Raw genomic sequence first — 15,458 nt, forward strand, 5'->3', positions numbered from 1 at the left:
AAGCACCCTTGGCTTTACAACCAAGATGATTTCCATTACCCCATGCCATGGAACTCAAGACTCCTGGGACTGCAGCACAATTTTGCCATTGGCCTTTTTAATGAGGAGCATAAATTCAACAATTTAGAGAAGAGCAGGATGGGGAGGAAGAAGGAATATATACCTTATAGGATATCTGGTCCAGAGGTGGCAATGATGCTATAGCCTACAACACTCCTGGGTGCTGTCTAAATCAGATTCAAATGTAATTGGGAAATATTTAATAAAATATTACAATACAATACAATAAAATGCCAATAGCATTAATATGTGGCTTTCTAAGTCAATTAGAAATTCTAAATAAATGTTATACAGGAATATTCATATACAGTTTAGTGGTTCCCATTTGGAATTAAATTTGACACCTCTGCTCTCATATAATCCCTTTATTTTGTAGTTAAGGAAACTAAGGCCCAGGGAAGTTAAGTGTCCAAAGTCACATTGATTATATGTAGCACATCTAGGATTTGAATATATACTCTGCCTTCATTCACATCTTTTCTTCGGCCATCATTCCTGACTTGCTGGTTTGGCCTGAAGTATTTATTATGAATTTTTCTTATTTTATTTTTAAAAATGTTTAAATTTCATTTGCTTCATTTAAATTATTACAATTGTAATTATATGGTATTTATTGTAATCAATTATTATTGTGAAATATTAGGTATTATTATGAAATCAACTGTGGACAAAAGGAAAGCCCCAGAGTTCTTCAGCTAACCTCTCTGCTTTGTTTGCAGTCCCTTCAGCTACACCAATCATCCACCACCACAACAGAAATATGTAGGATTATAAAAATGGCCAGCAAGGTTCAGTCACATTTCAAACGAGGGAGGGAAACTCAAGTCTTCTCAAAGAAAAGTTCAGGTTTTGCTTCTGGAGTGAATTTTGAAACTAACCATTAGTCTATCAGCATTGCTACTGTAGATAATTTTTTTTGAATGTCAAGCTCATTGAGAAAACAGAGAAGAAACCTCAGCTTGTACTCTTGGATTTGTAGGATATTTCAGCAGGTCAACTCAGGCTCCTATTTGGTGCAATCCCCTTCTGTCTTTCTTCTTGATCCCTAAGACAGCTGCTAATCTAGTGGACTGCCTTAGAGATTCCTCAAATCTGTCTGGTCTGCTGCTATAATCTCCTTCTTAGTCTCCCAGAATCTATTCTGTCCCCTTCCCAATCCATTCCCCACATGGCAGCCATATTGGTATTACTAAATCCATTTTTAAGAACCTTCAGAAGCTCCCTATTACTTCTAAAACAAAATGCCAACTCCTTTGGCATTTAGATCCCTCCACAATCTGGGCCCAGCTCATCTCTACAGACAAATCATAGATTACTCCTCCTCCCTCACCCCACCCCATGTACTGTACATTATAAGCAAATTCCCTAGCTTGCTGTTTCCCATAAACAATATGCCTTTCTTCCCACTACATCCCCCATTCCCAGTTGTTAGTACCCTGCCCCAATCTGCTTTCTATTTATTTTGAATATACAGGACATTTTCAAAAGTTTTAGTGTAGTTTTAAGCCATTAAAATTTATAAATGGAAATGTATTTACTTCTCTACCATCTTCTTCCAAAAGCTGCTAGGAGAAAGGTGCTGCTATGTAATTACTATATATCCCCAGTAGAATATAAGCTCCTTGAGGGCAGAAATATCTCAATTTTATATTTGTATTCCACAATTCCTGAAAATCAATCAATCATGAATATTGATGAAGAACTTACTTTGTGTCAGGCATTGTACCAAATGCTAGGATATAATTAAAATAGCCAAAATGGTTCCTATATTCAAAGAGCTTTATCATAATAGAAGAGATAATATGCAAATAAATCAGCAAATATAAGATAAACACAGAGCAGATAGAAAGTAGGCTTGGATAGTCCACTTTAGTAGGTGCTTAATAAATGTTTGTTGGTAGATTCATTACTAATGGATCTGTTATTAGAATAATTAATCCCAAAGACAGAAGAAAGGACAAATGCAGGGAGGTTCCCCAAGAGCTGTACCCAATCAGGAAAGGAGAAACAAGTAAACCAAATGATGACTAAGTGACCTAATATTTTATTGTGTTCAGTCATTTTTTTAGTCATGTTTGAATCTTCATGACTTCATTTGGGGTTTTCTTGGCAAAGATAGTGTAGTGGTTTGCCATTTCCTTCCTCATTTGACGTATGAGGAGATGCAGGCAAACAGGATTAAATGACTTGCCAGGTTCATACAGCTAGGAAGTATCAGAGTTTGAATTCATGTCTTCCTAACTCCAGACCTGGCAACTCCAATCACTGCACCATTTAGCTGCCTTGTCCTATATTGAAAGGAATCAAATGATATAAAGATGACTAGTATATTTCAGATGACACTGGACTGTTTGTGGTGGGACTAGGTGGGGTAGAATGATGGGATACATCATTTAATCCTAGATCTTTCCATCCTTTCCTTGTGCCACAACTGTGGTGAGTAAGGTTACTCATAGCTCTCTAAGTTTATCTAGGACTGTGGTTTGTGCTACTCTAGAACTCACCCCTACTAACTAGAATTAGAATATTAAATGGAGAAAAGAGAATTAGCATTTTTGTAATATTTACTATGGACTAAGCATTTTTATGAATTTTCTTGTTTGTTTCTTACAGCAACCTTGAGTTCTGTTATGATCTCTATTTTATAGGTGAGGAAACTGAGGAAAGTGACTTGCTCAAGAACACACAGTCAAGAAATGTCTGAGACTGGACTTGAACTCAGATCTTCCTGACTCTATGCCCAGGGCACTATAGACTGCACCATCAGCTATGGGATAAAAGTTGTCGCCAGATCCAATCTAGAGCTCTGACTCTAAATGGTATTAGCTGTGCTTTTCTCCAACCCTACATTACCTAGAAAATATGCCCAGCCATGGGCATCACATTGCAATAGCTGTATACCTCTACATGAATATATCCCATATCCAAAAAGAAAAAAAAAGTTTTAAGGATCATAATATATGCAATAACTATAACAATTCAAATGAAAATGCTAAAAGGCCTCTAAACTCATGTTAAAAGCAATGATCAGTTTTAGTGCCAGAGAATAAATCATGAAATATTTCTCCCTCCTGTATCAGGAAGATACAAGAGAATGGGTAACTTATCTAAGAGTTAGGAAGACCTAGGGAAAGTCTCACTTTGGTTACATATTAGTATGTCCCTGAGCCAATCACTTAATTTTTCAGTATCTTGGGAAATTCTAATACTAGGTAAATTACAGAAAAGATACCAATCTGCATTAGTAGAGTTTCCTCATATGGGAGCTCCCTGTAACAAATGAAAGCACTGATCCAGTCCAGTCCCTATCCCTATAGCTTTTACAACTGAAAGTAATGTATCTGGAATAAAAAGCAAAATATGAACTGGGAAAATATCTTTGGATTAAGCATTTTCTAATTATACTCTGACACACAAATAAACCAAGGAATTCTTGAAGATTTATAAAAGCAAGAGCCATCTTCCAAAAGTTAATTGATCAAAAGATATAGAGGCTGTTTTTGAAGGAAGAAAGAAAAATGAGAACAGTGCTTTAGCCTTTCTTTGTATCCCCAGCACTTAGCACAGTACAGGGCACATAATAGATGCTCAATAAATGTTTATTGACTGACCTTTGGATTGCAAAATAACTAATGAAAAAGTGTTCAAAATATTCAGTAATCAGGGAAATGCAAATCATGACAATCCTCAAACCTACGCACATTAAATCAGCAAAGATAATAAAAGATGATAAAATTTAGAGCTTCCATGCCAGTCAAAAACTAACACATGATAATTTAGTACTTGGTTCAAAATTTTAGAAAAGCAATATAGAATTATATGATGAAAATTACAAACACATCCATGCCCTTTAATCCTATGAGTCCCCAAGACATGGATTTGCTGTTCAGTTGTTTTAGTCATGTTTAACTCTTAGTGATCCAATTTGGGATTTTCTTAGAAAAGACAGTTTGTCATTTCTTTTCCAGCTCAATTTACAGATAAAGAAACTGAGGAAAACATGATCAAGTGACTTGTCCAGGGTCACACAGTTAGTATCTGAGGCTAGATTTTAACTCAGGTCTTCCTGATTCCAGGATCAATGCTCTATCCATTGCATTACCCAGCTGCCTCCAGGAGGTGGATAGTTTAAGAATATTAGTGACAAGAGGGAAAAAATTTGCAAAAAAAAAAAAGTATTAGTACTAGCACTAACCCCAAGAGAAAAAAAACCTGGAAACAAATGAAATGTGCAATGATTAGAAAATAAAGTTATGACATATAAATGTAATGGAATAATTATTATTGCTCAATAAAGATCAAGTACGAAGAATTTTTAAAATGATAATGATAAAATAATGATTTATAAACTAATTAAATAAGAGAAGTGTCATACAAAATAAGTAAACATGGATGATATGTGATCTATATTTTCTGAAAAAGTACCCTTAGGTTTGTATCTACATCTTCATCATCGAGTACAATGCCTAGTACATAACAGATGCTTAATAAAAATTCTTATTTATTGGTGAAATCACAAATCCATCAAAATAGCTTTAAATATATACACAGACCCCTGTGGATAAATGAGTTGTGTTGTCAAAGTTCATTTGTAAGATTTTCAAACACATTTCCATGTAGAAATGGCATTATATATGGACGGGTTCCTAGGCTACCCTGAAAACAGAATATTTAACTCACAATGTTACTGGCCTATATTGATGAACACAACTGAATTCTAATGAACCCCAAAGTAAGAAAATACAAGGAGCATTTGATCCCCTTTCTCAACAGCAAGCAGCAATCCTATGAAAAAGTTAGTCAAGTCCAAAAGACTCATGATAGAAAATATATGTATAACCTATATTAGATTAGATCCTCATCTGTAAGATGATAATAGTTGCACCTACTTCACAGAGTTGGTAGAAGGATCAAATGAGATTATTAAGGCAAATTTAAAAAACTTATACTGCCATCTTGGATTAGATGACATGATGAAGAAGGAGGAAAATGGAACTCAAAAATCTTTTAATAAGTGAATGTTTAAAATTATATGTAATTGAAAAAAAGTACTATTAAGTAGGGGGGGGAGGTCAGTCAATAATTATTTTCTTATGTTTTCACTGCATACCAGGAATTGTTCTAATTGCTGAAGATCCAAAGAAAAGAACAAAAGAGTCCCTATTTCAAGGAGCCCACATCCTAATGAGGAGACTACATGCAAACAACTATGTACATACAGAACATATATGTATATGTATAAACATGTATAGAGACACTGTATATATGTATATAAATTTGTAATGTATATAATGTATATGTGTATGAGTATATGTATGTGTATATACATGCACAAACACTGTAAATCAAAGGCAATTCCAATGGGAAGGTTCTAGCAATGGGAAAGACAAAGAAAGACATCCTGCACAAATTAGGATTTGAGTTGTGTCTTAAAGAAAGCCAGGAGTCAGAGATGCAGAAAGGGAACATCTCAGTTATGGGGGAAAGTCAGTGGAAAGGCATGGAGTTGGGAGATGGGAGTATCAGGTAGGAGGAATACCAGGAAGGTCAGTGTCACTGAATCACCGAGTATATGTAGAAGAGAGTAACATGTAAGAAGACTGAATGGATAGGAATTGGCCAAGTTGTGAAGTTCTTTAAATGAAAAATGGGGTTTTCTTTTAATCCTTGAGGTAATAGGGAGCTACTAAAGTTTATTATGGGGGATGAGAGAAGATGACAGGATCACATCTGGTTTTTAGGAAGAATATTTTGGCAGTTAAATGAAGATTGTCCTAGAGTATGGAGAGATGGTGGCAGGCAGACAAATCCAGACTGTTGCATACATTAGGTATGAGGTGATAAGGGTCTGCACCGGGATGGTGGCTCTAGCAGTGAAGAAAATGGGACCTACACAAGAGATGGCATGAGAACAGTAAGGTTTTTACAAAGACTGGATATGTGGGATAAAGGAGAGTAGACAGTCAAGGATGACTTGGGAGGATAGTGGTGTTAGGAAGAGGAAAGAGTCTGGAGAGAAGATGATGAGTTCTGTTTTGGACATACTGACTTTGAGATGTCTGAAGACATCCAGTTTCAAATGTCTGAGAAGAAATTATTGATGTGAGCCTGGGGAGATTAGAGATTAGAGAGATTAGGGCTAGATAAATAGAACTAAAGAATTATCCACTTTGAGGTAAGAATTGATTCGTGGGAGATGATAAAATTTTGAAATCAGGGAAATTTGTCATTGGGAGATGATAAAATTTTAAAATCGGTGGAATTTGCCATTGGCTCTCCCTCATCTCCTTTTCTGCACTTTGCCCTATATCTCAGTGCCCTTCCCTAGACCCTGGGGTCTCCAGTATTCATCCAGTCTTTAAATCTCATCCAGGTAGTCATTTATAGGTGTAGGTTGTTTTCAAGTTAGAGACTACTTACATATAAAAGAAAGAGAAGAGGACAAATGGACAGATAGGTGACAAATGGACTTGGTTTTGTGCTGTATACTATTTTCACAAAAAGATATATGAAAAAATATGACCATGTAAAAGGGCAAATCCATGTGTTACACTGAGATGACACAGTAGGTAGAAAAATTTAAAGAGAAGATGAACAAGAGCCATACAAAATAAGGAGGTATACCACTGAAGGGAGTGTTCACATTGACAAGACCACAGAGCCAGTGAAGAAAGGAAATATCTACAAGATATGAATATATTTGGGAAGCTGGATAACAAAGTAGATAAAGTGATGAACCTAAAGTCAGGAATATCTGAGTTTAAATCTGGCTTCACTCACACTAGAAATATAACTCTGATCAAATACCTTTTGCCTGCCTCAGTTTCCTCATCTATAAAATGATAATAGTTGTATCTACCTCACAGAGTTGGTAGAAGAATCAAATGAGATTATTAAGGCAAATTTTAAAAACTTATACTGTAATTACTACTTACTTGAACATCTAAGTGAATCTCATTGATCTCATCGCTATAAGTATTCCCTCCAATAATGCAATTACACTCATCCATGACTGCCTAGACTATATGACTCTTGTCTTCAAATCCCATAAATTCACTATAGCAGGGTCACTGGATGGGCTTGAAATTCCCAGGACATCAGTCCATCCATGTATCATCTCTCCCTCTTACCAGGTAACCAGTTCATCTTTTTCACTACTACATTTTTTTTATAAACGTCGTCTGCTCTACTTTCTCTCCATAATTCTTTGTGATGCATTGTTTCTGTCTGCTCACACCTCCCCTGAGGTTCTCTGCTGCCTTATGGGTATGCTTATTCACCTTGTCCAATGTCTATCCACATATCAATCAATTAATTAACCCATTTATCAACAAGCACTATCAGAAATTCAATCCCCTACTAAGTGCTAAGGATACAAGGACAAAAAAACTCCCTTGCTCCCAAGCATTTATCTAATTGGAGAGATAATATGTACATATATGAATATATACAAAGAGATTTAAAATCACAAATATAAGTATAATCATGAAGTAAGTATCAGGCAATTTGCAGAGGTGATAACTAGTTAGCAATTTCATGAAGGTAGAAAAGGCCTCACAAAAGGCCCCTAGGATGAATTTCAACAGAAGCCAGGGATTCTAATAGGCAAAAGTGAAGAGGAGAATAGATTCTGTAGATAAAGAAGTATATACTAGGATGGCCTTCTGTTATTAAAAGCTTAAAATTACACTATAACTTTTAGGATATTGCATTGTGTATGAACATACAAGTACATGCATGTAAACATGAATGCATGTGTCTTATATGTTGCAATACATATACACATACATATTTATACACCTGAGAAAGCATGGCAGAATGGATAGAGAGATTGACTTTGAAGCCAAAAAAGAGCTGGCTTTAAGTTCTCCTCTCTGCCACATACTGGCTTGTGAACCTGGGCAAATTACTTAAATCCCCAGTTCTCTAGGAAATTCTCTAAGTAAGTAGCAGAAAGTTCTCAGGAAGAGAAAATTTCCTCACCTAGGAAGTTTCCTGTACTATAGGATCATAGGATCCATTTTTTATCCCTGTATTTCCATGCCCCATAACATATCATCAATACCCAAAGAGAATCTGATAAACATCTATAATATATTTATAAGGTTTCCATCACCACCACATCCTCTCATTACTCTGGTTTGCATTAATGGAATTTGGTTTCTGCAAATTAAAGTTGGAAAAATTCTGAAAAAGTTCTGAAATATTTTGAAGAAATGCTTAAATTTACCACCATTATACAAAGACAAATGGGGAAACCCAGAATATTCTGCTATATCCACAAAATCATCATGAAGCACCCAATGAGGAGCCAGCCAATGACTTAACTATCCAGATCTAGCATAATCAAGTGACTGAACAGCCCTCCATGCTTTGTACCATAACTTATATGTCAGGCACTACTCTAAGTACTGGATATAAAGAGAGTCAAAAGATATGCTCTGCCCTAAAAGAACTTACAGTCTAAAGGAGACAACAAGCAAACAAATATGTACAAAAAAGCAACATACAGGGAAAATCAGAAATAATTAAAAGACATAAGGCACTAGAATTAATAGGGATTGGGAAAGGCTTCCTATAGAAGTTAGAATTTTAGTTGGGACTTAAAGGAAGCCAGGAAGATCAGGAAGTAGAAATGAGAAAGGTGAACATTCCTGATATTAGCAACAAATTGAAAAAAAAAAAAAAAAAAGAAATGTAGTGACTTGTTTGTGGAGCAGCAAACAGACCAATGCTACCGAATCAAAGTGGGGTGAGATAGAGAAAGACTAGAAAGATGGGGGAAGCAGATAGGTCGTGAAGAGCTTTAAATATCAAACAGAGAACTGCTTGTGGAGGTGTTAAGGAACCACTGGAATTTATTCAGTAAGAAGGTAACATAATTGGACCTGGGCTTTAGGAAAATTGCTTTAGGGTGAAATGGAGGGTGGCTTGTAGTGGGGAAAGACTTGAGGCAGACGGACTCACCAATGATGATTTCAATAATCCCGGTGTGAGGTGACAAGGGTCTGCATTGGGGGATGGCAGTGTCAGAAGACAGAGGGGACACAATTGAAAGATATTGCAAAAGTAAAATCAACAGGTCTTGACAATAGCTTGGATATGGAGGTTGAGATAACAAATAGTCCAGAATGACTCTTGTTAATGTGATTCTGAAGGACTGGGAAGGCGATGTTCTCCACAGGACCAAGGAAGATGAGAGGAGGAAAGGGTTTGGGGCAAAGATGGTGAGTTCTGGTTTGGATACATCTATAACTTTGGAGAATGTGGAGAGCTCTGCAGAGAATGTGTCCTAGAAAATCCTGTGCCTTTGTACCTTTGGCCTCGCCTGCCTGGTCTGAGGAATAATAATGGCTACTATAATGATAGTTAGTAAGCCTCTTCCCTTCTATGGGTCACAAACTATTCATGTGGAAACAGAAAGCATTGGAACTGAAAATATCTCAAGTACTTTCAAACTTAAAAAAAAATCTATGTTCTAAAATTTCTTTCTCTAAATCCAGTGATTCTAAGTTCCTTAATGTTTGCAAATTGGTTGACAACTTTAGCTTACTGGATCTTCACAACAACCTTTCCCACATTTTACAGATGGGGAAACTGAGGCTAAGAAAAAAATCAGTCTGGGGTCAAAGGAAGTCAGTATCTGAAGCAGAATCTGAATCAGCCTCTGAGGTCCTGAGGGATGTTTATGTTCCTTGAAGAAGCTACCCCTTTGTGCCCAATATAAACATGATTTAGGCTCCCAATATGTTGGGACCTCTTTTTTGAAAAGAGAAGGCATTAAATTATCATCCTCTCCTAGCAGCTTCAGGCCTCCAGAGAGGTAAGCCAGGGGCCAGAGCACAGATGTTATACAAAGGGCTCTGGCATCGCATTGGGTGGCATTCCTTAGGAGCTCCCTCTGGGAGTAATGAATGGGCTTCTCCCTGAAGTTGATGAATGTCCACAGATGACTTCTGGGAAACAATTGCCTTTCCCTCTCTGGGTCACAGTCTGCTCATGTGGAAAAGGAGGGGCTTGGAATCAATGGTGCCTCAGGTGCCTTCCAAAGTAAAAATCTATATTCTAAGTGCCCTCCTAGCGTTGAATACTATGATCCTAAATCCTCTTATTTCCTCAGAGAAGCAAGACTCAATGGCGAGAAAAATCACTGACTGTGCTAGAAACAACCTCAATCCAGGAATTACTCCTGTCATGCATCCTCCAAATGGAAGTCATCAGAGATGGGGAAATCACTAGCTCTTCAGCATCTCATTCCTTGGTTGGACAGCTCTCCCTATTGGGAAGTATTCTCTATATTACCAAAAATCTGTCCCTCTACAACTTCCTAATATCCAATTGCTCCCACTCTTGCTCTCTGGAACCAACAAAGCTAATAGAAATCTTCCTTCCTCACAACATCCCTTAAAATATAATCTAGCAGGGCAGCTAGATGGTACAGTGGATAGAACACTGGCTCTGGAGTCAGAAGGACCAAAGTTCAAATCTAGCCTCAGACACTTAACACTTAGTAGCCATGTGATGCTGAGCAAGTCACTTAACCTCAATTGCCCCTCAAAAAATTACAACTAGCTCTCACAACTCCTCTGAACTTCAAGCTAAACACTTTTTAAATTTTTTTTTATTTTTATTTTTAATACACATTGCTTTCTGAATCATGTTAGGAGAGAAAAATCAGAACAAAAGGGAAAAACCATGATAAAGAAAAAAACAGAAAAAAGAAGTGAACACAGCATGTACTTATTTACATTCAATCTCCATAGTTCTTTTTCTGAATACAAATGGCATTTTCTATCCAAAGTTTATGGGCATTGCTTTTGAAACTAAACACTTCTAATTGTCAACCAGTAACCCTATAGCACTTTCAAACTCAACTTGTCCAAGAGAGAGCTATCATTTTCTATCTCTCCAAGCATCCTCCTCTTCTGAACTTCCCTATTTTTATTGAGAGCACGACCCTCTTCCCAGTCGTGGGTTAAAACTTCAACTCTTCATTCTCATTCATCTCCCACATCTACTCTATTATAAAATCTTCATTCTTACTTTCAGGATTTCTCTTTTTTGCTTCTCTTTTTCTTCTTTGACATAACTGCTACCATAATTCTGACCTTTGTCACTGCAAGAATAGACTATTGCTATTTGTCATTTAACTAGGCTCTTTGCCTCAAGGCTCTCTCCCATCTAATCCATCCTTCACTCAGCTGACAAAGTGATTTTTCTAAATCAAAGAGCTGTCCACATGAGTACCCTTGTCCCAGCTCCCCACCCTCACTCACAACATATTCAATAAACTTCAATGACTGAAAGATCAAACATAAAATCCTCTGTTTGGTTTTTAAAAACTTCACAATCTAGCCCCTTCCTACTTTTAAGAATCCTTTTATGCTTTCCTCCCATCTATTAGTGTAGCTAGATGGAACAACAGACAGAATGGCAGGCCTGGAGTTAGGAAAACTCATCTTCCTGAGTTCAAATATAACTTCAGATACTTCTTAGGGCAAGTCCCTTCACCCTGTTTGCCTTAATTTCCTCATCTGTAAAATGAGATAGGGGAAGAAATGGCAAACCACTGTTGCACCACTATCAAGAAAATCCCAAATGGAAATCACAAAGAGTCAGACATGATTAAAAAAATAACTAAACAACAAAAGACAACTTATCTATTAACATGACTATCCAGGACACTCTATTTCCCATCATACCCCTCGGCATAGAATGTTCCCTCTCCATTATCTCTAGCTTCCCTAACTTTCTTCAATATTCAGATCAAATCTCCCATTCTGAAGGAAGCCTCCTCTGCTCCTCCTCTAGATGCTAGTTCCCTCTCTTCTGAGACTACCTTGTATATATCTAGTTGTTTTCATGTTTTCTTCCAATAATAATAGTTAGCATTTGTAAGTATTGGGTTTTTTTTAAGATTTGCAAAGCACTATAAATGTTATCTCCATCAAGAGCCCAATGAAGTAGGTGCTACCTTACCAGAAACACAGTGATCTCGGTCATTACAGAGAGATTCACTTTATTCATTAAAGACTTGACTGGTCGTGAAGGGAGGGTGTAGTGGAGGGGTTAATGGCTCTGGTGAGACAGGGATGGGAAAAATCTGGTCAAGCTTAGAAGTAAACGCATATCCTTCAGGCTTCTACATTATATTGGAGGTAGTTTTACTACAGACACAAAAAGAGGTACAATAGAGTCTCATCATACCACATTTAATTTCCAAGAATTCACTCACCATACCAGATTTAACTTCAATAAATTCAACTATGGGTTGAGCAAAAGAAGGAAGAGAGGAAAAGAGCAATCTATATAATACAGTTATTGTATACAATGCCCCCAATAAGGTGAGATGAAAATAAGACTATAAAATCACATGTTATTTGTGGAATCCTTTCAAGGTATCTTTTCTCCCCTAATTATCAGTTTCTCTGCCAGCTCAGTCTTTATCTATTTTTGTTTTCTTCTAAATTCTGATCTCCACCTCAATTCTAATCAACAGTTTTTTCTGGATATTGTTAAAAATAAAATTTATATCCAATTGTTTTCATAGTTTTCATGTTTTCATATCATTTCCCTTCTCCATCCTGATTTGGAAGCTTTTCTTTTAAAGACCTTAACCCCTTTCTACATACAGCTGATGAAAGGCATTATTCTATTCTTTATGAGCTGTTTCACCTTTCTCTCTGACTTTGTGACCCAATCTCATACTCTTTACTATCTGGAAGTTTTATTTTTTTGGCCATAATATATCATATAGAAACATTAACCAAATCCTCATCCCCTCCTATGTGGGTGATGAATACTACAAATATTTTTTAAATAAAATTATTTCTTCCAATTACAGGTAAAAACAATTTAACATTCTTTTTAAAAAAATTCTGAGTTCCAAATTCTCTCCCTCCCTCTTCTTATCCCACCTTGAGAAGGCAAGAAATTTTATATAGCTTTATACATTGCACTCGTGCAAAATATATTTCCATTTGAGCCATGTTGTAAAAGGAAACACAGATCAAGATGACTTCAATTTTATAGGAAGCCTTCTTGACTTCCTCATCTCCCCTTCCTCTCCCTCCCACAATAAACTTTGGTAGGAAAAATCCACTATCTACAAACCAAAGTCCAGATTCTTTTGTGGGTCTTTCAAGACCCTCCACAATCTGATCCCACTTCACCAGTCAATCTCCCATTTCCCTGCTTCATAGCACACAGTCTCCTACAAACCAATTAGCCTCCTCACTGTTCTTATACACTTCATTCCCAATTCCCCATCTTTGCCTCACACTGATCCCCATCCTAAAGTCCCCATTTCTTTACCTAATCTTATTCATCCTTTCAATATAGGTTGCTTTTCCATTAAATGGAAGCTCTTCGAGGAAAGGGGCTGTCTTTTGTCTTTCTTTGTATCCTCAGTGCTTAGTACAGTGCCTGGTACATAGAAAGTCTTTAATGAATGCTTACCAATCCACAAGTCCTACCTGAGATCTCCCATAAGTCTTTGACAAATCTGGTTGGTCCACAGTGATCATTTCCTTTTCTGAACTCTGGGAACACCTCTTCTTTGGACTCCATACTTAATTGGGATTGGAACCTTGGTTTTTAGGATGTTTCCCTCTAAAATCTTATCCTCTATGTTGCATGTTCTGCTAATAACCATTGTTTGGCTCATTTTTCAAGTATCAAGATTCAATCAAAACCACAAAATCTTAACCAAGAGCTATCCCTGCTTAACAATGGCAAAGTACAATGGAACTCCTCTCTTCCTAGAAGCTTAAGTCTTAGCTTAGTTTAGCTTAGCTTTCAAGTCCATTAAAAACTCCTAAATCCTTTTGAGAATAACTATCCTTTCCCATCTTATATTTGTAGAGTGATGCTAACTTGTACACAAGTGCCAAACTTGTCTTCACTTACCCTCGATGAGGAAAGAAAGGTCCAGGGATACTCTTCTTGTTCTGGACAGACTGCTGAACACAATTTCAGGATCCCCAAGAACAGGGTGTCCTCTGCTCCCTGCGCTACCCTGGGCCAGGCATTAACCATGCTGGGTGACCCAGCAGATGACCAACAGCCCCAGAGCTTTGGAATCTCCATATCCCTCATCCCCACCTGCGCCCCAGCCCCAAATCGCCAAACCACCCTTACCTGGAAGCTGCGATCTCCGCTTTCTGCTTGGCGATGGTGGCTGCTCGTTCGGCTGCCTCGACAGCTCGGTCCACCTTCTCCCGGATCTTGCTGGCCCTCAATGGAATCAGGTTCTTTCGCTTTCCGCTCACCAGAATGTTCTGCTTATATTTCCCTTCCTCCTTCGTGCCATCCGGGAAAGTCATGCACCCATAGCCATGACGTTTATTATTGGCCCATTCCCCCTCGTACTTGAGTCCATCTGAGCGCTGGCTCAGCCCAAAGCCAGACCGTTTGTCATTCTTCCATTCGCCCACATAGGTCTCAGTTGTGGTAGCATCAATGTCATCCTCGATGACGGACAGCTCCGCCTCCCCCTCACCCAGGCTGATGGTGGAGTTGATGTCACTGGCAGTGGAGCTGACCGTACTCATTCCAGCCTCGCTGCGGAAGGAACTCTGCTTGCTCCTCTGGCTGGCCAGGCTGCTCTTGGATTCCGACTTCCGCAGCTTCAAGCCGCTCAGGAGGGACCGCCGGAAAAGCCCCTTTTTCTTGCTCTTGAGGATCTCGGCATCGCTGTGAGCCACGAGGACGAAGCCCCCCCGGGACACCGCAGGGCTGCCGGCCACAGCGGGTGAGGCGTCTGGATGCAGTGCTGTGCCATTGGTGTGCTCACTCCTCAGCGAGTTGATGGACGTCCTCAGGGGTGACCTGATGACCGCAGCCATGCCGTACGGGACGCTCTGCCGGACGCCATAGCCTTGGCGCATTCCACCAACCCACTGACCCTGGTAAGTCCCTGGAAAAGATAGAAGACAAATGAGTGAGCTGTTCTTTCAGTCATATGTATAAGATAAGTTATGGCAAGAGAAAATCCTCCCAAAAGGAGACCAACTTTTAGAAAAAAGAAGAATGGGACAGAGAGTGGAGATCTTTCATCATCTTAGTCCTCTATTCAAAAACCTTCAGTTACTCCTCACTATCCACAAGATGAATCCTAACTCCATAATTTGGCAGTCAATATCTTCTGCAATATAGCATCAATCCATGGACTTCTGCCCCACCCAGAGCGGTGTGTTCCCTGTCCTTTTGGAATTTGGGGAATTCCAAGTAACTTTGTTCATACTCTAACAGAGAACTAGCCCAAGATGGTGACAGTGTGGAAGGCTGGAGAACCAGCACCGCTACAGCTACTCTCAGATTCATGAGTGATCCCTCCAAGAACAAGAAAATCCTTCTCCATCAGCAAGCATGTTCTGGAGAGATGGGAAGAAGTAGCT

At 38.3% G+C, this 15,458-nt stretch overlaps 1 protein-coding gene across 2 annotated transcripts in view; it reads right to left on the reverse strand.

Moving 5' to 3' along the window:
* JPH3 (junctophilin 3) overlaps positions 1 to 15,458 on the reverse strand; it is a 187,543-nt gene that overhangs the window by 117,896 nt on the left and 54,189 nt on the right. For both annotated transcript variants that reach the window (XM_074286254.1, XM_074286253.1), the window contains exon 2: positions 14,200 to 14,977. In XM_074286254.1, coding sequence (XP_074142355.1) covers positions 14,200 to 14,977 — 778 coding nt within the window. The remainder of the gene's footprint in view (positions 1 to 14,199; positions 14,978 to 15,458) is intronic.

This window comes from Sminthopsis crassicaudata, chromosome 2 (assembly GCF_048593235.1).
Source record: "Sminthopsis crassicaudata isolate SCR6 chromosome 2, ASM4859323v1, whole genome shotgun sequence".
In the NCBI taxonomy this organism is placed as follows: Eukaryota; Metazoa; Chordata; class Mammalia; order Dasyuromorphia; family Dasyuridae; genus Sminthopsis; species Sminthopsis crassicaudata.